The sequence below is a fragment of the Trichosurus vulpecula genome, chromosome 6, assembly GCF_011100635.1.
Source record: "Trichosurus vulpecula isolate mTriVul1 chromosome 6, mTriVul1.pri, whole genome shotgun sequence".
Classification (NCBI taxonomy): domain Eukaryota; kingdom Metazoa; phylum Chordata; class Mammalia; order Diprotodontia; family Phalangeridae; genus Trichosurus; species Trichosurus vulpecula.
The window spans coordinates 218,094,656-218,116,273 of NC_050578.1; the positions used below are offsets into that span (position 1 = coordinate 218,094,656).

The 21,618-nt window shown below is 44.0% G+C and overlaps 1 protein-coding gene across 14 annotated transcripts in view; it reads right to left on the reverse strand.

Moving 5' to 3' along the window:
* Positions 1–1,202: 1,202 nt before the first annotated feature.
* Positions 1,203–21,618, reverse strand: part of PPFIBP2 (PPFIA binding protein 2) — a 221,504-nt gene continuing 201,088 nt past the window's right edge. For 7 of the 14 annotated variants that reach the window (XM_036762535.1, XM_036762544.1, XM_036762543.1 and 4 more), the window contains 12 exons: positions 21,092–21,124; positions 20,183–20,324; positions 17,869–17,997; positions 16,958–17,108; positions 15,509–15,620; positions 15,005–15,093; positions 13,481–13,603; positions 11,292–11,417; positions 9,647–9,835; positions 8,686–8,868; positions 4,894–4,959; positions 3,681–4,098 (listed from right to left, as the gene is read on the reverse strand). In XM_036762535.1, coding sequence (XP_036618430.1) covers positions 4,036–4,098; positions 4,894–4,959; positions 8,686–8,868; positions 9,647–9,835; positions 11,292–11,417; positions 13,481–13,603; positions 15,005–15,093; positions 15,509–15,620; positions 16,958–17,108; positions 17,869–17,997; positions 20,183–20,324; positions 21,092–21,124 — 1,406 coding nt within the window. In that variant the 3' untranslated portion in view covers positions 3,681–4,035. Of the gene's footprint in view, positions 2,895–3,680; positions 4,099–4,893; positions 4,960–8,685; positions 8,869–9,646; positions 9,836–11,291; positions 11,418–13,480; positions 13,604–15,004; positions 15,094–15,508; positions 15,621–16,957; positions 17,109–17,868; positions 17,998–20,182; positions 20,325–21,091; positions 21,125–21,618 lie in introns of those variants that run through there. The other 7 variants (XM_036762541.1, XM_036762547.1, XM_036762549.1 and 4 more) reach the window with 4 other exon arrangements.

Genomic DNA, 21,618 nt, shown 5'->3' on the forward strand with positions numbered 1-21,618 from the left:
TCTCTTCTTTCTGTTAAACTCGCATTCCAGGCATCACAGTCTCAATACCAATTAGCCTTGAAGCAATTTTATCCTCTGAGGCCTATTAGGCAAAGGTCCTCTGGATCCTGCTGAGTAAATTGGATGGAGCTGAGGCACTGGACCACTGTCTGGGGCCTACTAGGGAAGCCTGTCACTGTAATACCACTGGAGGTTTACCAAGTAATTCTACTGAAATTATCAATGATTGTATTATTAGTTCATACCTTGCCAAGGTTTCGGCCAACTTCCCTCATCTCCTTTTAGACTGGCATTCTCCTTTTTCTAAGGTTTCTTTCTTCCTGGAAATAACATGTTTCATTCGGGTTTTTAAATTCAGAGGTCCCTCACCGACCCCACTCCTCCCAGTGCCTGTAACATACTATAAAGATAACATTGACATGATTGTTCAAGCCTACAGATGTTAACACTACATGTCAGCAGGTATGTAGGGACCTTGCCTTAATTTGTCTAGGTGATGGCAAGTCTGCTTAAAAAGAACAGCCCCAGCTATGAACCTGTGCACATAAGTCTAAATCTGATGCACTGAGGAGCATGGCAAGGTGAGGGTTGCATCATGTGACTTTGGAGTTAAATCAGGAAGTTGTGGTTATGTCATGAACTGGTGAATGAAAAGTTGCAATGCCTTACAGGACAGCTGCCCATGAATGACCCAGGATAAGAGAAATGAAAAATATGTGTATTTGTGTCTTGTCAAACCAGTGCTGTCTGTTGACAGTCGTAACCTATATATATTTATTCTCAACTGCCTTTACACTTGTTACTTGTTTAAGACAAGAAAAGCGAGCATTTTCTAAAAAAGAATGAAAAAGAAAAAAAGAAAAGAAAAAGAAAAGGGGGCTGTTTCAGATCAGGAAGTGTCCCAAATAGTAGGTTGTTATTTCCCATGAACTCTAGTCCCTAGATCTCCAAGGACGTAGGTTTTCAACACTGATATTGGAAATGGCCAGTTCTTTGCTTTTTCAAATGCAATTAAGCTGTGGGGCAAGAGCTACACCATAAATCTTACTTTTCCATCACTGGATCTGAGTCAGAAGAAACTTATGGGACCATCTAGTCCACCTCAAACCTGCGCAAGGAGCCTATCTGGAAATGACAAGTGGTCATCCAGGCTCCCCTAGAAAATTGCCACTGAGGTTCCTACAGACTATTGCACTTTTGAATTGTTAGGAAACTTTTCCTTTATTGAACTGTAACTTCAACTGAATTCAACAAATATTTTATCAAGTGTCCACTATGTAAGCAGGACACTGACCTCCAACCATCTGGTCCTAGTTCTGCCCTCTAAGACTAAACAAAACACATTTAACCCCTTTTCCACATGATAGCATTTCACATACTTGAAGAAGCTATCATATTCCACCCTTCTTCCCCAAGTTTTCTTTTTATAGGCTAAACTTCCCTTGTTCTTTCAACTAATCCCTCTATGGTATAGTTTCAAGTCTCCTCACTTTCTTGGTGCCCCTCTTCTGGGCATCCTAGCTTGTCAATGTCTACCTAAAGGGTAATTGCCAGAATGGAATACAATACTATAGATGTGGTCTGAGTGGGGCAGAATAGTGGGCAACTATCTGTCTCCCTTGTCCTGGATAATATGCTTCTGCTCATTTACCTTGGGATTGTATTAATTTTTTGGCTGTCCCATTGCAGAGTTGACACATGTTGAGCTTGTGACCCATTAAAATCTCTATGTCTTTCTTATATTTGTTTTCCTATATCCTTCTCACCCTCTACTTGTACAGTCAATTGTTAAAAACTGAAAGAGAAGACTTCACAATGACCAACCACAATTCCAGGACCAATGACAATGCTCCCTACTTCCTGGCAGAGAGGTGATGGACTAAGGTGGGGTGGAGAGAATGAGATATACATTTTTTTGAATATGACCAAGGCAAGATTTGTTTTAACAATGCATATTTGTTGTTAAGAGTTTTCTTCTTCTTTTTCAATGGGTATGGGGAAGTGAAGAGAGAAAACAGATTTTTGTTAATTGGGACTGGGGAATGGAGAGGAGAAGAACCCAGTGTCACCTGCCATACCGCATTAAATTTTCATCTGCTTGGTTCATTCCCTTGTCCTAATGTACAGAGATCCTTTTGGACCCAGGTGCTGTTATCCAACACATTAGCTATTCTATTTAGATTCAGGCGTCCACAAATCTAATAAGCATGCCATCCTTGCCTTCTTCCAAGTCATTGACAAAGAATAGGGCCAAGGACAGAGCCCTGGGGTGTTTGAGTATAGAGGCTCTCCAGGTTGACTTTGAGAACTATTAAGCAACAATCTCTGGATCTGGTCAATCAGTTTCAAGTCTGCCTATCATTCAATCCAACATTGCTCACAAAGGATAGCATCAAAGACTTTATATAGCAGAAATTAGGCAGAGCAACTTTATAGCATCTGTTGATAAATCAGACTCTAGCTCTTCTGCCCCCTGCACTGAGCGGAAGAATTCCGATACAAAGACTAGAGGCTCCAGGCCCTTTGCAAAAATACAAATACATTAAAGTTTTGGTCGATAGCGAACACTGCGGCAAATACAACAGAAACATTTTGACTCTCTAAATTGTATCTGATTTATCACAAGACATTTTGTATCACTTTTCCGAAAGTGACTATTTGTTAGTAAACAACGGCATCTTTGGATCACTCTAGGCTCCATAACCTTGGCCATGAGTGCCACATACCAGGACAAGAAAATGTTCAGGCTGCACTCTTTGGCTTGGCCCAGACATCTGGAAGCGTTTGGCTGTACTTAGTGCTTCTGGTCTTGGTGAACAAACATTTCTGGTCTTCTGCTCGTGGGCATTAGAAGCAGAGTTTCATTTTAGTAGCCCCTCTTGGTTCAGCACAGTCTGAAAATATATAATAGCGGATGTCCACTTAAATCAGAAAAGTCTAATGATAAATCTGTTTCCAGAAAGTTTCTATTGGTTACACGTCAAATAAACACGTAATAACCCCAAGAATGAGAATGCAAACAATAAGTACAATAGCTAGCATTTATCTAGTGCTCTAAGAGAGAGTGCAATGTGCTCGGGGACAGCTAGGCGTCACAATGGATAGCGCCCCGGCTATGGAGTCAGGAGGACTTACAGCCTCACACACTTACTAGCTGTGTGACCCTAGACAAGTCACTTAACCCCAATTACCAATTAAAAAAAAAAGAGCTGCAATATGCTTTACAGATATCACCTCACTTCATCCTCACAAAGGGAGAAGGGACAGGAATAATTATTCAGATAGCACTTGCTATGTGCCAGGCACTGCACGAGGGACTTTTTACAAATATTATTTCATTTGATCTTTGCAACAATACTGGGAGGTAAGTACTAATATTACCCCCATTTTACAGATAAGAAAACAGGTAGACAGAGGTTAAATAATCTTCCCAGGGGCACATAGCCAGTTTTGAACTCAGGTCTTCCTGACTCCAGGTCCAGCGCTAGGTCTAACGTACCACCAGCTACTTCTATTAGTTCCCTGTAGGTTCACTTCTCTACAGTTTCTGATTCAGAATTTGAACTCACGTCTTCTTGATTCTAGAACCTACGCTCTATCTACCGTACCCCTTACATGCCTCATACAAAATTATTGGCAAGTTTAGTAATGACTTTACTTTTTAGAACAAGATGGACAAAATGTTTTAAATGACAAGTTTATTTAAATGTTCATTTATCGGAGGTAAATTAAGAGCTTGGCCATTATAGCAACAGGTAAAAAACCCACAACAAAAAACCAAAAATGAACAAATCCCCCAACAAGAAACCTAGTACCAAAATAAACAAAGATCGTGAGTGAGAAACCCATGAAATACAAAAAACAAATACAAGAATACAATTTTTTTGTAGCTCTTGCTGCCCATTTTGTACGCCAAGCATAGAGACAAATCACCCTGGAACACATGCCACCTACAACATGCTGTCCTTTCTTCTTTCTCTAGCCCCCTGCTCTAACTCCCCAGAGGAGTACATGGAAATCTCCTGGGCTTACCAGCTAAGGCAATATCGTACCTCTGATGCTGGTCAGCATGTAGGTAGGTGATGGGAATTCTGTAGGCTGCTCACAATGATAGGGGATAAATTTGGAAAGACTATCATCAGTATTGAATTTAATGACAGAAGCCTTAATTAGCATACTGACACAGACTTCAAAAAGTGTGTTTTCATCTATACGGTGAACATCCTATGCTAGGGTCAAGTGAACTGCTGCACGATGCCTTGGAACGCTGGGCCCTAGCTACAAAGTGCAGATGGAAATTATCCATTTTCCCACCTGCTCTATCCCTCTGGATTTCAAGGGTTTCCTTAGATATGATCCTATGGTAGGATCATAGATTTAGAGCTGGAAGGAACCTGAGAGGTCATCTAGTCAATCTCATTTTACAGATGAGGTCCTAAAGAAATTAAAGTGACTTGCCCAAGGTCACGAAGAGAATAAATGGCAAAGCCAGGATTTGAACCCAGGTCCTCTGACTCATCTGATTTCAAACTCAGTGCCCTTCTCATTGCACCGTGTTGCTCCCATGCCCAATCTTAGAAAGCCAGTCATGCATAAGCTCCTCGAAGGTAGGGATGGTTTTATCTTTATAACTCTATTGTCTAGCTCAGTGCTTGGCACACAGTAATTTCTCAACCAATGTTTGCTAAATTGAATAGAATGGAAAGGCTGAGTACTGTTCCTAGCGCTAGTCTGCACAGACACAGGTTCATAAACCATGTCATAGTATGGCCTCTGGCGTGGACAACACACTGCCCTGAGGAACAGATTGTGGCCAGCTCCAGACCTCCAGATTCCATCCCTTCGTTGTGATGAGGGAGGGGTGAGATGAGCAAGTATCAGGTCAGTACGTACCGTGAGGTTGTGAATGCCTTGAGAGATGACCCCTATCTGTAGGACTGTACCTTCTGAGGGCTCCATCTGTAAAATTATCCAGCAGCATCATCAGAGAAGGCAAGGAGGCCATTCATTTCAGGCTGTGCAAGGCATGCTTCTGGGTCTCACAGACAGACACATCACAGGGCCTGATTCCCTGACTCCAGGTCTCTCTGTAGGGGAGAGTCTTCTAGGAGGACTTCTAGTATATATATTATTCACAAAGGAGAGACTTTTTTTTTAAAGCCAGTTTCTAAGACACATGTATAGACAGTGCTTCTGGTAATGTGTCATTGTATGTATTGAGCTGTGCTGGCCAGTTTCATGCTCGGCTAGTGGTTCCCCCAGATGCAGACATACAGGCGCAGGCAGATGTCCCTGTGAGAGACTCAGAGGAAGGAGGAAGTTCTAGGTAATGTGGTTTTCTAACTGCCACTGGCAATAAGTGGTGACAGCTTGGTCAGAGTTGTTACTTTGTTCTGTAATTTTATTAATGCTTCACGTTTCTAAAGACTGGAAGATTGTATTAGCCCAACACTCTGGCTAGCTTGTTGCATGGACCTGCCTGGACTTCTGCCATTGGAAAGAGAATGAATGGCAGTCTGCATCCGAGAGCCATGGCATTGCTGCCAGCGTGCCTGACCTCTGAACTCCCCTGGGGTCTGGACCACTGACATTGCCAAGCATTAAGGATGGAGAGAAACTCAGATGGAGCTTCTCAAGAAGCAGTATGCATGCAATTGTCCTAGTCGCATCTTGTGATCACAGCCCCTTCCCCTGTGTAGACATGCCAGCTCTTGGGCATCAGACAGCAGGGTTAGAAACAGACAATGTACTTCAGGGACACAGATGTTATGCCCTAAAGGAAGGGCAATTAGGAGAGCATGTAAAAATCAACCATAAGGCATGAACACAGGGGTCCTGATGTCAAAGGGCGCTCGTTCCCTTCCTCCCCATCCTGCTATACTTCCTGTTCCCCATCTATACCGAGCACAAGAAAAGGGAACCAGGCTTTCCGCCCTCCAGGTAGCACAGAGGATAGAGTATAGCAAAGGACACTGTTCAGATTATGGAAAGGTCTGTCCATTTCCCTTTGAACGTTCCAGTGGAGAAGAGCCAAGCCAGCCATATTCGTTAGAACTGAGTGTCCTTCCCCAGTTTCTTCTCTAGAGGGCAGCATTGACCCACACTTAGGTACAGCATGGGCTCACAAGATCAAGAGGCTAGCATACAGAAAATACAGAAATATAGGGGATGTAGGGCTTTGCAATGGGGTCACGGGAGCTGGAAGCGGGCTGGTCACAGCTCATGTGAATGGTAGACCTAGTCTGAAAACAGAGGTGACATGTGAGTCAAGTACGTTAATGCAACATTAGGCTTCATCAAGATAAGCGTGCTGTCCAGCCCTGGCCAGACCACAGCCAGAGCTTTGTGTTCAGTTGTGGGTGTCACATGATGGCAAGCACCTTGCAACTTGGAGAATTAAGGGCAGCCAGCATGGCAGAGGGCCTTGAAATCGGGCCATATGGAGACCAGATGAATGATATGAATTTCACCTATTTCCATAGTCTTTTTTTTCACAGTTACCCTTGAGGCTGCAACTTGCCAGGATTATTTCTGATTTACTGATGAGGAAGGAAACAAAATCATAGAGGTCAGGTAACTCGCCTGTGGTTTCACAGCTAGTGTCAGAGCCAGGGTTCAAGCCAAGGTTTCAAACCTGATTTCAAGCCTAGAATTCTTTCTGTTACACTAGGAAGGAAGAGAGGGTGTATATACAGGGCATCCCAGGATGCCCCGTGTAACCTGGAGAAGGGAATACTTGAGGGGTGGAGCTATCATGCAAGGCAGGCAATGAGGTGTAGTGAATAGAATGCTGGACTTGGAGAGAGGAAGCCCTGGGTTCAAATCTCATCTCTGATGCTTCCTAGCATGTGACCTCATTTGCTCATCTGTGAAGTGGGGGAGTTTTAGACTAGGTGGCCTGTAATGTCCCTTCCAGATATAAATCTGTCATCCTGTAAGATTGGGCCTGCTTGGCTTGGCTCAGAGAACCTGGTGATGGGGAGAAGTTGCATAGAGGAAGATTTTGGCAATCTAATTTTGGCTGCCCCAGGAAGTAATGAGTTCCCCGTGACTGGAAGTTTTCAAATAGAGGAGACTCACACTCAGGTGCAGGCTGGACTCTAAGGGCTTCCCAAAACATCCAGACAGAAGAGAATTGGCTAGGACATGGCACACATGGTTTAAAAAGAGACATAAAGGGGTTTCCTTATGAGGACTTGGCAGGCTTCTAGGCATACACAACACAAGAGGTAAAAAACTCAGTGTTGATACTTATTGCCTTGAGACTCTGCTGCCTCTGGATCACTTAGGAACATGGAGGTGGAAGGTACCTTGAGGTACAAACTGGAGGGAGTGGAATGTGGAGGGCTGGGGGGCAGAGGGGCATCTAATAGCCAGGAAGCTAGACCTGAGGCCTCTGTGGTGAAGCAAGGAGGCCGAGCAATATGGTGGAATGAGCATTCTACACCTGGGTGCTAAAATCCTGGCTGTTTTGTCCTCCTCAGATCCACAAATGCTGAGCTTATTAGGTCCATGGACCAGGGCTGGCCTTGCTCTCTTGGAGTTCTGATTTCCCATTTGTACAACGGTTAGAAGACCATCTGTGTTGTTCCTCCTGGCCCAACAGATGTTTAAGTTCTATGTCAAGTGCTTTTCTTTTCAGCGGAACATTAATTATTTTACCACAAAGAAGTAACACCATCCACATTAAAATAAACAAACCATCAGAAGGTTAGAAACCCTCCCTCGCATTATGCTTTTTGCTAGTGGTACACAGACTCTTTCTGAATTATCTCAGCAATCAGAATTTCAGAACATGCTTAATATGTTTATAATCCAGCTGTGCAGAACAAGAAATATGTATGTGTATGTATAGAGATGGCTAGAGCCACACAGTGCTGGGCCTGGATTCAGGAAGACTTCAGTTCAAATCTGGCCTTAGACATCTACTAGCTGTGTGACCCTGGGCAAGTCACTTAACGTCTATTTGCCTTAATCCACTGAAGGAAATGGCAAACCATTCCATTATCTTTGCCAAGAAAACCACAAGGATAGCATGGTCCTTGGGGTCATGAAGAGTCAGATGTGACTGAACAACAAAGCTGAAAAGTCTAACAGGAGATTTCTGTTAGTTTTGCATCTAAAAGTGGGGGGAAAATCATTGTCTTCCAGCTATTGCTTAGAATAAAGACAAAAAAAGTTCTATTAAAAATGTGTATGTGAGTGTATTTATCCCCAATCTTCTGTACAAATTAACTAGAACAAAATCTTATACATTTATTTATATTTATGTTCATAGTACTTAAATACATCTTAAAATGAAAATAGTGTTTATATTTGTGCAGATTCTGCAGGGTATGGGCATTAAGAATCATTTAAAAAACCATTATTCTTAAAACCATTTTCCTTCCATTCTTAGCCTCTAGTAACAGTCTTAACAGCCTGTCCTCAGGAAAGGCACTGATGCACAGAGAGGCTGAGACAGGAGAAGCACTGACTTAAAAAGAAAAAAAGAACCACAACCAGTTGACTGGCAAATTTGGTGTCAAGATAAAATGCTTCTGGGTTTTGAAAGCCTGATTTTTCTTGGTGAGTTCATGCATACGAGGCTGGAGGTTATACGGTAGGTAATACGGTGTTATTTGCAAGCTGTGGGATTGGCACGGAGATGCTGAGATGACAATGACATCAGTTGATGCATCCCACCTGATCCAGTTTGTCCAGTTCCTCCCCAGGACTGGGGGGGAGGCCTTGGTGGCTGTGGCCACCATAAGCCTTGTGATTGCCATTCACACTTTCACTTGGCTCCGTGGGACATATGTAGTCTGTAGATTCATCAAACTTCTTTTTTCTCATATTCCCGAAGTGTGAAAATCCTAGTTTCTTTGGCTAAAACACAACCAAGACAAGACCACATGAAAAAGAAAAGCTAATTGGTAGACCTAAGAAAGTCAGATCTAAGAACATTAACATGCATTCATTCATTCACTCACTAAAGATTTATTCAGCATCTACTATGCATGGAATACTTTGGGGGAAAATCAAAGCCCAAATCCCATGATACCCAGTACCACTGCAGAGTTGGCTTTGATGTCAGTCTCATGTTATGGGGGGCACAAGAAAACTTTTGGTATTGTTTTAATGAATTCTACATAACTAATCCTACGCAGAAAATGCTTTCTCTGGTCTATGTCTCTAGTAGTTCTCATTGAGGACTAAAAACTCTTCTATGAGTTCTTCTAGCACGAGAGTTACATAACATAATATATAATACATAAGGAGAGTTAGTGCCAAATAACCTGTTGCTCACAGGTTTACGCCCAGGCTCACTGTTGATTCATGGGTGCTTCTACAATTTCCCCAACCAGAAGAGTTCCTCGAAGGCCCGTAATATCTCTTGTTGCCCCCACAGCACCTTAGACCTTAGTGCCTCAGTGTATAAATGGGTTAGGCTGGGCAAAGACTGGGAAGGAGCCCAAACAGTTCCAATTTTACAAAATCTAAACTGATGCTGGTCCTAGAAGCTAGACACAACGAAGTAATCATTTCATGGACACAAGTCTTCTGGGTTGATGAGCTACTATGACATCTCTATAATGAGAAGGACCTTCTAGGAGAACAAAGCCGTGCCCCATGCTTGGACCCACACTCATAGTGGGGGACCTACCCGGACTTTGGCAGTAGTGGTCAGTGGTGAATAGGCTGCGGATGCCATTATGTCTCTCTTTTCTTGCTGGGCCACAGGCCCGACGAGGACATTGAAGTTGGTAGTTAGATGGCGTCGGAGGAGCGTCTTCTGAGGAGGAATGTTCAGAAGCATGGCTAGTGTGTCCCCACTGAAGCGGGGCTCCAGAATCTGGGGGAAAGACCATAAGTGTTGGGTTAGTGGGCTCAGTTGCCCTCACAAGCAAGCCACTGAGTGTTGTTGGAAGGTGGATAGCAGAACTTTGAATGAGCAGACATTTTCTGATGTCTCCTGCAATTTACAGACAATCATACAAAAAAAAAAAAGTTCTTATAGGTCCTGGGACATTAAATGACCGGTCTAAGGCTGTGGCTAGTAACTGATGCAGATGGAATTTGAATCCCGTCATTTGAATCTATACCATTGCTTCTTTTATAATCCTTTTCTATTAACCTATAGGAAGGTCCAGACTGGTGCCAATAATGAATCTCTTGAATTTGAAGTCACACTATTCAAAGTGGTGATTCCGTAAAATATGGTAACTGGTTCCAGTCCAAAGAAACTATGCAAGTCAGATTTGCATAACTTCCGGGGATTCATTATTCTTAGTAACCTGGACCTAGATGTATTTAAGTACCTGAAAGGGATCTTTTAGAGGGTGTTAAGAAGCCACCCAACTTCTGGGAGTAAGAAAGCCTGGGGCATGGTGCAACTGCATTATTGGGGAGAAACTTCCTTGCCTCAGGTGTGTCTTCCCTGGTGTGCTAAAGGGTAGACAGGTAGGTAGCAGGAGGAAGATTGTGCCCTGTAGATTGGAAGGTCATTGAGGCCAGGGATAGTTTTCATTTTGTTTTTGTATCTCCTAGCGTCCTGTAAATAGTATGCACTTAAAAATGCTCATTGGATTGGATTGGATCTGCATTTCCCTACACTGGATTACTGGTGTCCTATGGCAGTACTTGATGTCATCCCTCTGTAACAGGGTATCAATTTCATTATCTAATCAGGCCTTTCAGAGATAGCCCTGCTGAGTCCATCCAGGGACTGGGTTCCATGATGCTAGATGGGTACCTGAGAGCTCACAGAATGATTCATTCTACTGCTATAACACGGAAACAAAGCCTCCTCCCATCATTTAGGAGGGGAGGTTCATAAGTCCAAGTGCAGAAACCATAGGCTGGGGCCACAAAGGAAGTGTCTCAGCAAGAGCAGCCCTTTCTTCTTACGGAGGCTGTCAACCTTTTCGGTGTTTCTCGCTGTAGTAGTCTTAGGCTTCTCCCCTCCACCTAAACCCTTTCTATAGGACTGCCCCTCTCTAAAGGACAGTGGGAACAGACACTGACCTTTCTTGTCCAGAGACAGAATGATGTGGACAGTGTTAGCAGGATGGCCGGCCTCTGACATTTATGAGCTGCGTAACTATGGGCAAAGGATGTAGGTCTGAATCCCAGCCTCACCATTCACTGCCTATGTGACTGTAACAAGTCCCTTCAACCTTCGGGACCTCATTTTCCCTAGGGGAACGAGACTAGATGAGCGCTTGGTCCCTTTCAGCTCTAAAGCTCGGATCCTCTAAATGGAAATACTTCTGTAAAACAGCAGGTCAGATCAATGAGCAGCTACTCACAATGAGACCACCGTGAACTCCGCTTCCTCGAAGGTTTGGTGCATATTCAGCCAGGTCTACTGACCTCAGCCATTCCATCACTCGGTGGTTGGACCACTGTACCACTTCAGAAGGAGAAACGTTACTCTGTCAGGACAAGAAGAGAGAAGAGCTGAGATCTGTCATTGAGAACATTACTGCTGAAGTTAAATTTAGGTCTTACTGACTCCCAGCTTAGCGCTCTATCCACTGTGCCACGAGCTGCCTCTGAAATATTGTTGTGCCCAGAAAATACCGTATCCAAAACATGACTCTGAAGGTGGCTGGGAGAAGGTGGGAAACATTTATTCTTGCTGGTTGGAGAGTATCACTTTTCATAGGTTTGTGTGTGGGAGGGTGCTTATGTGTCTATGGGAAGTTTAAATTTCCTTATGCCAAAATCAATCCAGTCTCAGTCATTCTTTCAGGTATCTTTTCCCAACCCTATGAACGGTGAGTACATCTTAAGACCTCAGAGGTGGAAGTGAATAAAGAAATGGCTGAAGTTACCTATGCTTAAGGACGGTCAGGAAAGCTATGCTCCCCAAGTAACTAAACTGTACGTATATACCCTGACACAGTGACACCATTACTATGTGTCTACCCCAAAGAAATCAAAGATGAAAAGATAATATTTAAAGCTGCTCTTTGTAGCGGCAAAGAATTGGCATTTTACAGGAATGGAAATGCCTACAGATTAGGGAATGGCTGAACAAATTATGGTATACAAATGTAATAGAATATGACCATATTGAAAGAAATAATTTTTGAGAAATCTGGGGTTTGAAATGAGCAAAATCAGAACAATTTATATTATTACATGAACACTGTAAAAATGAACCATTTTCCTGCCCTCTGCCAGATGATGGCCTTCCAATTACATGATGCTCAGAACTCAACACAGGACTCCAAATAGAGTCTGAGCAGGAGTCTTATCACCCTTCTTCATGATACCATGCTCATCTGAATTGTCTGAAGCCTAAAATTACTTTGTTTTGGGGAAGTCTACAGTCCACTAAGGTTCCCAGATCCTTTTCGGATGTTAGTGAAATCCTGTGGTCACCTTGTACCCGTTTTGATTGATTTTTAGAAGCCAGGTGCAGGACTTTTACATTCTGCCTATTAAATACCATGCTATCAGATCAGGCCCATTTTCCCCTATGAAGCCATGAGGTCAGAAGCTCTGTCCACACTGTATTTCAGGAACCTGAATGGGGCCTTTCGCCATGGGAGTAGCATATTTATTTGGGAGAGCAGCTCCACTCTCTGAGGCCGAGGCAGGGAGAAGGGTGAATATTGTGAGTGCCTGTTCTGAGAAGATCTAAGTAGTGTCACTGAAGAGAGGGTGCTGGCTGGGTATGGAACTGGCAGCCTCAGGAGTGCTGGGAGCTGGAGGAAGGAGCGGCCCTGGAAGCTGGCACAAACCTGAGCAGAGGGCCCGCTCTCCCTCCCTCTGGTCCTTTCCTCCTTCCGTTTTATTCCCTATCTACGAGAGATTTAGAGAGAGAAGAGACCTCAGAAGCCAGTGGCTTCACCCTCCTTATCTTACAATTGAGGAAACTGAGGTTTGGGCTGGAGGGATTTTCCTGGTGTCACCTAAGCAGGAAGCATCAGAAGGAGGATTTGAACTTACTCTCACTCTAGCGTCAGAGTTCCTCCTGTACCATATGGCCTCCATTTCTTTATGCTTTTCCTCTCTTCTCTTCCCTTTTTTCTCTTTCACTTTCCTTTTCCTCCCTTTCTTTCCCTCCTCTAACTTTTCATTATCTTATTTCAATGCCTTGTTTATCTCCTTCAGTCCCCAACCATAACCCAATTTGGATTTGCTCACTATGCTCTCCATGGTTCAGCCGGAGAGGCTGGTGCAGAGCATGCAGCAGGACAAAAGGAATGGAATGGGCCAGGGAAACCTGGACTGGGGTGGGGGGATGTCTGTGGAGTCCGGAAGCAGGGGGTGCAGTGGCTAAAAGGACTCCCCCCAACTACCTTCGTGTCCTCCTCTTCAGGAGTCATTGGGGGTACTGGGCAAGAGAAGTCCAAATGGACTGATTTCCTGCTTAAGCGAGAAGAAGGTACAGGTCAGGGGCTTTGTTCTCTGAGTCCCTGTACAAAGGCCAGTTTTCTGCCACGGCAGGACCTGTGAGCTGGAAGACGGCCCTTCCTGCCCCTACCTCATCCGCGGGTCTCCTGTGGAGGCAGTGAGGATTGAATTTGTTGACATGCAGTACGTGGATAGCACATTTGATGCTGAGATGATGCAGCTGGCTGGTGACTTTTAAGAAGAGAAGGTCATTCTGGAAGAGGAAGGTCAATGATTAAGGGCTCACTCAGCACTTCTGCCGACAGGCCATTCGCTAGCTGGTCTTCCTTCCTACACATTCGTGACCCCACCTTGCCCCATTTTAGACACTGTATGCTCAGGATGTCACATACAGCCCAGACAACACTGCTTTAAGATTTCTGTTATTATTAGTCTTGACTTGTGATTTCACTAGCGTGGAAAATTCTTGGTAAGCAAATCTCTACCAATGCATATCTGCAACTGTTTTGCAATTTGTATTCCTGAAGAGCAGTGGGGTCTTGACCTGTTTTATGCTCTGGAGCCCTTTGGTGGTCTGATGAAGTGCTTTTTTCGGGGGAGGGCACAATGCAATCGGGGTTAGTAAGCTAGTAAGTGTCAAGTGTCTGAGGGTGGATTTGAACTTAGGTCCTCTTGACTCTAGGACCAGTGATCTATCCATTGCACCACCCAGCTGCCCTTTCTCAGAATCATGTTTTTACATAATTGAAGGGAGTTTCAATTAGAGCAGAGCTTGGCAGTGATAGCTCACATATGACTTGCTTCTGTACAGCCCCCAGGCCAGGAAGGATTTTCACATCTCTGGGCCAGCTTAAGGCCTGTGGGTCAAGTTTGCCGACCCGAGCTGGAAGGTAGTGAAAATAAAGATTTATTTTTTTTCCCATCCAAGCTCACAGACCTCAATTCAATCCTTGGTCTCAAAAATTTCCCAGGATACTCAGAGTCCACAACCTGCTCAAAGTCACAGAGCCATTAGGGGCCACAAGTCAGATTTAACCCAGGCTTTCTTGATTCTGAGGCCAGTTACCTCTTCACTCACTATGCAACAGTTACCAGCAAAACTTAAAGTAGTTTGTAAACACTGACTATTGAAGGAAAGTCATCTAACCCCTTTAGATCTGTGTCCTCATCTATAAATCAAAAGAATCATAGTAGACAGTGCCTAAGGCTCGTTTCAGTGATAAAATTCTATGCTGTGCCTATGTATAGTAAGACAGATGAATCATTGTCATAGAAGCGAGTGATTCCCCTTCCCCTTTCCTGCAGCAGATGAGAGTGAAGTTTCCGTCTAAAGCCTTATGTTCTGAATGCCTTCCGTTCTCACCTCAGCCTCTACATATCCTTAGAATGATTCAAAGCACAAGCCAGAAGAGGTGCTTCTGCTGCCCGAGCGGCTTGTGTTTCCTCCCTCTTCATTTTGTATTTACTTTCTGTGTATGTTTAGCATTCAGCCCTTCTTACCATCCCTCATCCCCTTCCCCCCAGTCCATTGTTACATGTAAGCTCCTTGAGGGCAGAGAGCATTTTGTTTTTATCTCTGTATCCTCAGTGCCTTGAACACGGATGTCACCTGCTTTGTTGGTTTAGTTGAACTGATCCAACCCAAATCCCTTACCACAGTTAGGTACTGAAGCATCCGCCCGTCAACCCTGGATTCATGAAACTGGTCTTTGTATTGAGGCAAGCCGATATCGTCGAGCCACCCTACAGAGTGGAAAAGAAAGGTGCATCTCAAAACTCTTATATTACAGTCATTAAAAACAATGGGAGGGATGGGGTGGCACATAGAGTGGGAAAGTGAAGAGTTAGACCAGATTTTAAGAGTTAGGGTTTGAATAATCAGACTTTCAGAAGATGTTTTTCTTCCCCCTTCTCCCTCTCTATTCACCATTCCATATTCTATTTTTTTTTTCTTTTGGAGGCAATCAGGGTTAAGTAACTTGCCCAGGGTCACACAACTAGTAAGAATCTGAGACCAGATTTGAACTTAGGAACTCTTTGAATCCAGAGTCAGTGCTCTATCTACTGTAGCACCTGGGACAACTCTAAAAGTGTCTTTATCCTAAAGGACAGAAAAAGCATGTTGCTTTCTTCTCAGGCTGAGCTGGTCTGTACTTACTGGTCACCCAAATGTGGTCTAGTTGTGCAGACTTCTCTTCTTGCTTTGTGTTAATTGACTTCACAGCCAAAACTAATTTTTTCCTGTGCAGGGGATGCTTAATGCCCAGCTCCTGAAACAGACACATGGAAGATCAGTCGTTGAGTTTTAGGTGGGTAATCCACCCTAAGATAGATGATCGTCAGCCTCTGTGGTCATGTCGTGATGGAGGTACGATGGCTCACTATGTACAACCTTGGTCCAAGCAGCTGCTCGTTAGGACCTGAAGGGACAAGCCATGTACTGCTGCTATTTCCTGTCTTGTAAGAGCTGTAACCTGGGTAGGGTGTGTGAGGGCGTGGCCCAGGGGGGTGAAATTTAGAGGGCACGGAGAGTTATTCCTTCTGGCCTTAGCATTCAAGGAGTGAGACTAGCCAGATGGTACAGAGAAACTTCACTGTGTCTCCTCACAGCTGAGGCTGTCTTTACGAGCTGATTTGGCCTGGAAAGACTTATATGAATGGATGCAAAGTGAAACGAGTAGAACCAGGAGAACAACGTACACAGTAACAGCGACGCCGTAATGATGATCAGCTGTGTAAGACTCAGCTACTCTGACCAGGACAATGATCCGAGACAATCCCAAAGGACCCACGATGAAAAATGCTGTCTACCTCCAGAGAGCAAACTGATGAACTCTGGGCACAGGGCAAATCGTACTTTTTTACCTTCTATGTGTGTGTTCTTTTTGTTGCTGCTGGTCATTTGTGTCTGACTCTATGTGATCTCACGGACTTTGTCCATGGGATTTTTTGGGCAAAGATACTGGAGTGGTTTGCATTTCCTTCTCTAGTGTGCTGCCATTTTACAGATGAGGAACTGAGGCAAATAGTGGTTAAATGACTTGCCCAGGGTCACACGGCTAGTATGTGGATTTGAACTCAGTTCTTCTTGACTCCAGGTCTAGTGCACTATCTACTGTGCCACCTAGCAGCTGTGTTTATGTTTGCAAGATGGCTAATATGGAAGTTTTTTGCATGATTTCACATGTATAATCAATATCCTACGGCTTGCCTTTTCAAGGAGGCAGGCAAGGGGAGAGAGGGAGGGAGAGAACTTGGAAATCAAAATTTAAAAAAAGGAATGTTAAAAATTTTTTACATGTAATTGGGAAATTAATGAAATAAACAAAAATTGTTAAAAAAGAAAATAAAAGTTGATTTGAGGATACTTTGTGAGCTTCTTTTTTTGGGACATTTTTGAAGCTGGCCCCAGGCATGAAAAATGCCAATTTGGGCTCCAGTTCTTCTCCCATCAGATACCCCCAATGCCAGTCTTCTAGCTGGTTTCTCTATTCCCTCCCAGCCAAAGCCCCAGGCATGTGGAAGGCAGCTGAGGTCACAGAATCCAGAAAAAGGTCAGCTACTGCCCTGCAGATGAAGGCTTGCCAACCTCCAGGACTGCCCTTACCTTTTCCATGTCCTGAGGGGTGGCAGTCAATAGCGTGTGGCCAGAGCTGACCCACTGCCTGGCAAAGATCACATACTGACCCAGACCAAAGTCCTCCAGCCACGAACAAACTTGCTCCGTGTTCCACTGGGCAAAAGGGGCATTGGAATCACTGAAAGACAGTGAGCACATGACTGTCAGGGCTGAGCTTGTTGAAAGGGGAGCCTGAAAAAGATTCTTGTTAAAACTATTTCTGCATAACAAAAAGATCAGCAAGGCTCTGACAGATGTCAGAGACAAAAAAAAAGTGCCATGACAATTGTTAAATATAGTGAGGAAAGGCTGAAGCTCAGCATTACAGAATCTGGGAGTTGTCAGAGACTTTGGTGGCCATCCAGTCCCACCCAGCTGGATAACAGAGGAAGATCCTACTATAATGCAGCCCGCATGGGGTCATCTAGCCTCTCTGCTTGTATACCTCCCAGGAGGGGGAAACTGAGGCAGTCCTGCTACTTTTGGACTCTTCTCGTTGTTAGGAAGCTTTTCCTGACATCAAGCTAAAATTATGCCCCTCTGCTACTTGGTTTTTGCCTGCGCTGAGACCAAACAGAAAGAAATCTTACCCTTATTCCCTAGGATGGCTCTTAAAATTTTGGAACATAGCTATTACGTCCTCTTAATTTACTATTAAAAAAAACTTAAGGAAATTTTTTTTAAAGACAAGAAGAATCACTTTGTACTTTACTTTTTTCATTTTATAGACTAAATGAACGAAACATCCTAAGTTCTATTTTCCTACTTAAAGTGTCCCATGGCTCATTTTTCTGGTGACTTTGTACTACTTTCTAACAGCCATTCACGATTATTCTTAGAACCTCTGGGCACATAAGTCCTCCTTCCTTGACTGAGCTGGATTCTGAGAAGGATGTTACCTCTTCTGAGCTTTGGGGTCTCTGGTTCTGGACAACCTTGGTCCTGCAGTTGCCCGGAGCCCACCTCGGCGGAATTCTGCTACCCCTATTGCATCTGTGTTGAAATTTCCTGATTGAGTCCTTCTTATTCTGTGGGGATAGAAAACCATGGGGACCATCAGAAGACATTCTGCATGAATAGATACAGGCCCTTTCCCATTACACAGACGCACAGACACACACACACACACACACACACACACACACACACACACACACATGCCCTCTCTGTCTCATTCATTTTAGACAAGTAAGTTACAAAAAAAAGGCCCAGGCCCTATAAATCAGTCCCCCATGACTCAGGATTCTCCATCAACACAATTTTGCTTTCGAAGGCCTCCTCTGAAGCAGGTGCAGAGTCTAACAAGCTTAGAAGGAAGCTGAGGCTAGTTGATTGATGACAAGGCTTGCTAACGATCCAGCTTCTGGAGTTGAAGTTTGCGTTGCTCACCCTACAGGGCCAGGGGAAACACCCATGCGAAAACCAGATGTTCTGTGCTCCATCTTATAATTGGGTGATGAGATCAGAACAAGGAAACATCTGAGTGACCAAAGTCTCAACTCTCCCATTGCGAATGCACAGATATTATGTGTATGCACAAGAACTTAAATTCTTAACCTGGAAATCTGTGAACTTATTTAAAAAAAAAAAATTGGGATGGCTGTATTTCAACAGAAATTGTTTCTATTGTAATCCTATGCATTTTATTATTCAATGAATTTTCAAATATGATTCAGTTTCACCAGAGGGTCAGAGGGATCCATGAGTCAAATAAAGGTAGAGAACTCCTGCACTGGAGGATAAGCTTCCTTGGGATGATATAGAGACAGAGGGGTAAAGAGAGAAAGAGGTATAACCTGGAAGCTTGCCATGAGGAGTGGAGTTCTACAGAAGCCTTGGGGGTGTTTAAGGGTAAGAGACTATCCTCAGATTGGTGAGCATGGTAGAAATCGGGAGTGGGAAGAATTGGGGTGAGATTGGAGAGGGAGAGAGTAGAATGTCTGGGTAGTGAGTCTGGAGTGGGAGTAGTTTCAGTGGGGCTATGTTGGACTGGTACCAGAGTATGTGCCTGATGGCAAGCCCAGAGCTTGGGAGTCTTGGTTGTGCTTTATTTACAGTCGGGTTTGGGAAAGGAAGTAGAGGTCAGCCTGCAACTTGGTCATTTGTTGCCCATGCCCCCATTCCATGCAAGTGATAAGGACTGAATAAAAAATAATTTACTAAACACTTACTGGGTACACAGAACTGTGTTGAGCGCTAAAGGTAGAAAGAGAAAGACAGCTCCTACTTTGAAAGAGCTCACATTTGAATAAGGAAGGCAACACCTATTGGTTGAAGGGACTGGGAGACCAGATTCTGTCTCGCATAGCATTTCTGCACTCCGGGCTTTTGGGTCCCTCCCCATTTTAGTTCAAGAGGCAATCTCGAAGGGGCCCAAGGCAAGCTGAGGCCTGGGGCATTGTAATACAGAGAGCACATCCAATTCATCCCCAGATTCCTCATGGTGTTAACGCTCGGACCTGGTACACAATAGCAGTCGTTGAAGCATGTATGAACACCTCTCTGAGACAACCTGCCACAAATAACAGGTGACTTTTCTAATTCTCCTCAAGAGACATTTAAGAACGTGTTGTTTATTTTCAAGGAACGGGAGCCTTGGGCTTATCCTAGAGCTCTAATGGGGAATGGGCTATCCTGCGGAAGAGGCGTTAGTGTTGTTTTGTTTGGCCCTGGAGGGTAGATCAGGAGCAGTGGGAGAAGCTTATGAAGAGGAAAACTTGGGCTTGACATCCGGAAAAACTTTCTAGTAATTAGAGCTGCCCCTGAGTGAACTTAGAGGTCTCTATGCTGGGGCTAAATGATCATTGGTTAAGTAATTTTCAATCACGAACTGATGCAGAACCAGGAAAACAATATTAATAGCGATTATCATAATGTCAATGAAACCGCTAAAAGCCAGAGGAACTCAGATCAAAAGCAATGCCCAATATGCCAAATAATTGATTTAGGAATCTATGTCCATACTGTTGAGAGGTAGCCATCTACAGGTATGGAATGTCAATTACTGTCATTATGGTGCTTGTATCATTTAGTTTAATTACTTGGTTTTTGTTGATGATATCTTCTGTGAGTGCGTGTGCGTGTGTGTGTGTGTGTGTGTGTGCGCTTAATGGGAACTCAATATGTTATAAAAAACTAAAGAGTATTTAAAAAATTAGCCTATTTGGTCTGTATTAAAAACTCTCTTCATTCCAAAAACAACAACAAACTTACTTTCCCCAGAATTTCCTGATGCCTTTAGGACTCCGTTTCATTTCTGGAGTTAGTGGAGACTGAGGCCCCGAGTCGGTTCCAGAAGAAGAAGGTGAAAGGTCGTTTGACGTGACAGTATTATCCAAGTTGCTCTCGGTTTCTCCTGAGGGAAACATAGTAAAACTAAGATGATGGAGAGAAAGGGGAAAATATTTTCTTCAATGACATTTTGGAATCAGCTCATTCATGCCATGGCTCAATGATATATACAGACATATGTATATGTCCATAAATATAGAAATACACATACATACATATATGCATCTATATTTAAAGACTAGGTGTCTATCTCACTGAGGTTGGAAATTCAGTGACTCCTCACAGGCCTGACCTCACTACTGATTGGCATGGGAGCTTTGACTTACTGTTTCCAACCCAGACTGGTTCTGTCCTTCCTGGCTACACTGGTGGCTCTTGGGGGCTCGCCATATCAATGTCAGACGTAGTGGGAACACCCAATCGACTGGGCCCACTGAAGCTCAGAACTCCCAGGCTCTAGTTTCAGCATCTCGAGCAGCAGGGATTACAGGCATACCACCATGCTCAGCCTTGGTGGGAGATATCTCACAGAAACACAGCTTTGCATATAGGATTTTGCAAATGGATATGCAAAAAGTCTCATAGCTTGGTCTGGGTTTTAATTTTCTATAGAGTTAACCCAATTGCTCGAAACTATGTGGCCTTCAGATTCCTTTCTTCTCTTAAGGGTTTGGGAACAGCCCTCTAATGATGGGACCCCACCCCTCTCATGAAGACAATGTTTTTATTGCAAGAGAAGATTAAACAGAGTACTTGAGAATGGAGAATGTGCGCAGGTTGCCAGGGGAAAGACATTCTAACTCCCAGCCTCACCTGGAACGATCACAGTACCTAATATCGGTGCACTGACACTCCGGCCACGAGCTCCAACCATCCAAGAAGCAGAAAAGCCACATGAAGGAGCAAGAGAGACCCCAGGCCAGCCCAACAGAGTTATGAGGAAGCAAAGAAATGAACAACAGTGTCACAGAGCAAGAGAGAAAAATAAACAGAAAGAGAAAAACAAAACTGTGCTGGAGGACTTGGGGCTAGTGGCTCATATGGTGCTAGGGCACCATCCCAGTCATTACTGCATTGGAAGACAAAGAGAGACACTCATAGGCCACACTGCTCACTCTTCTGGGCAGTTTTCGATGCTTCTGAGGCCGTTGTTCCTAAGGAGATTTTTAATTCTCCATCTATATCTGCCTGTCTGGCCCGTTCCATCAGTAGAGTCAGGAAAAGGAAAGAAGTGATGGGCTGAATGCGGATGCTCAGCATGGGAGAAAGGAAAATGGAACACGTCTCAGATCTATACCACGGGTATTATGAGGAGCCCAGCGTGGGGCTGGAAAACAGATACTGCTGAAGACGGTTCA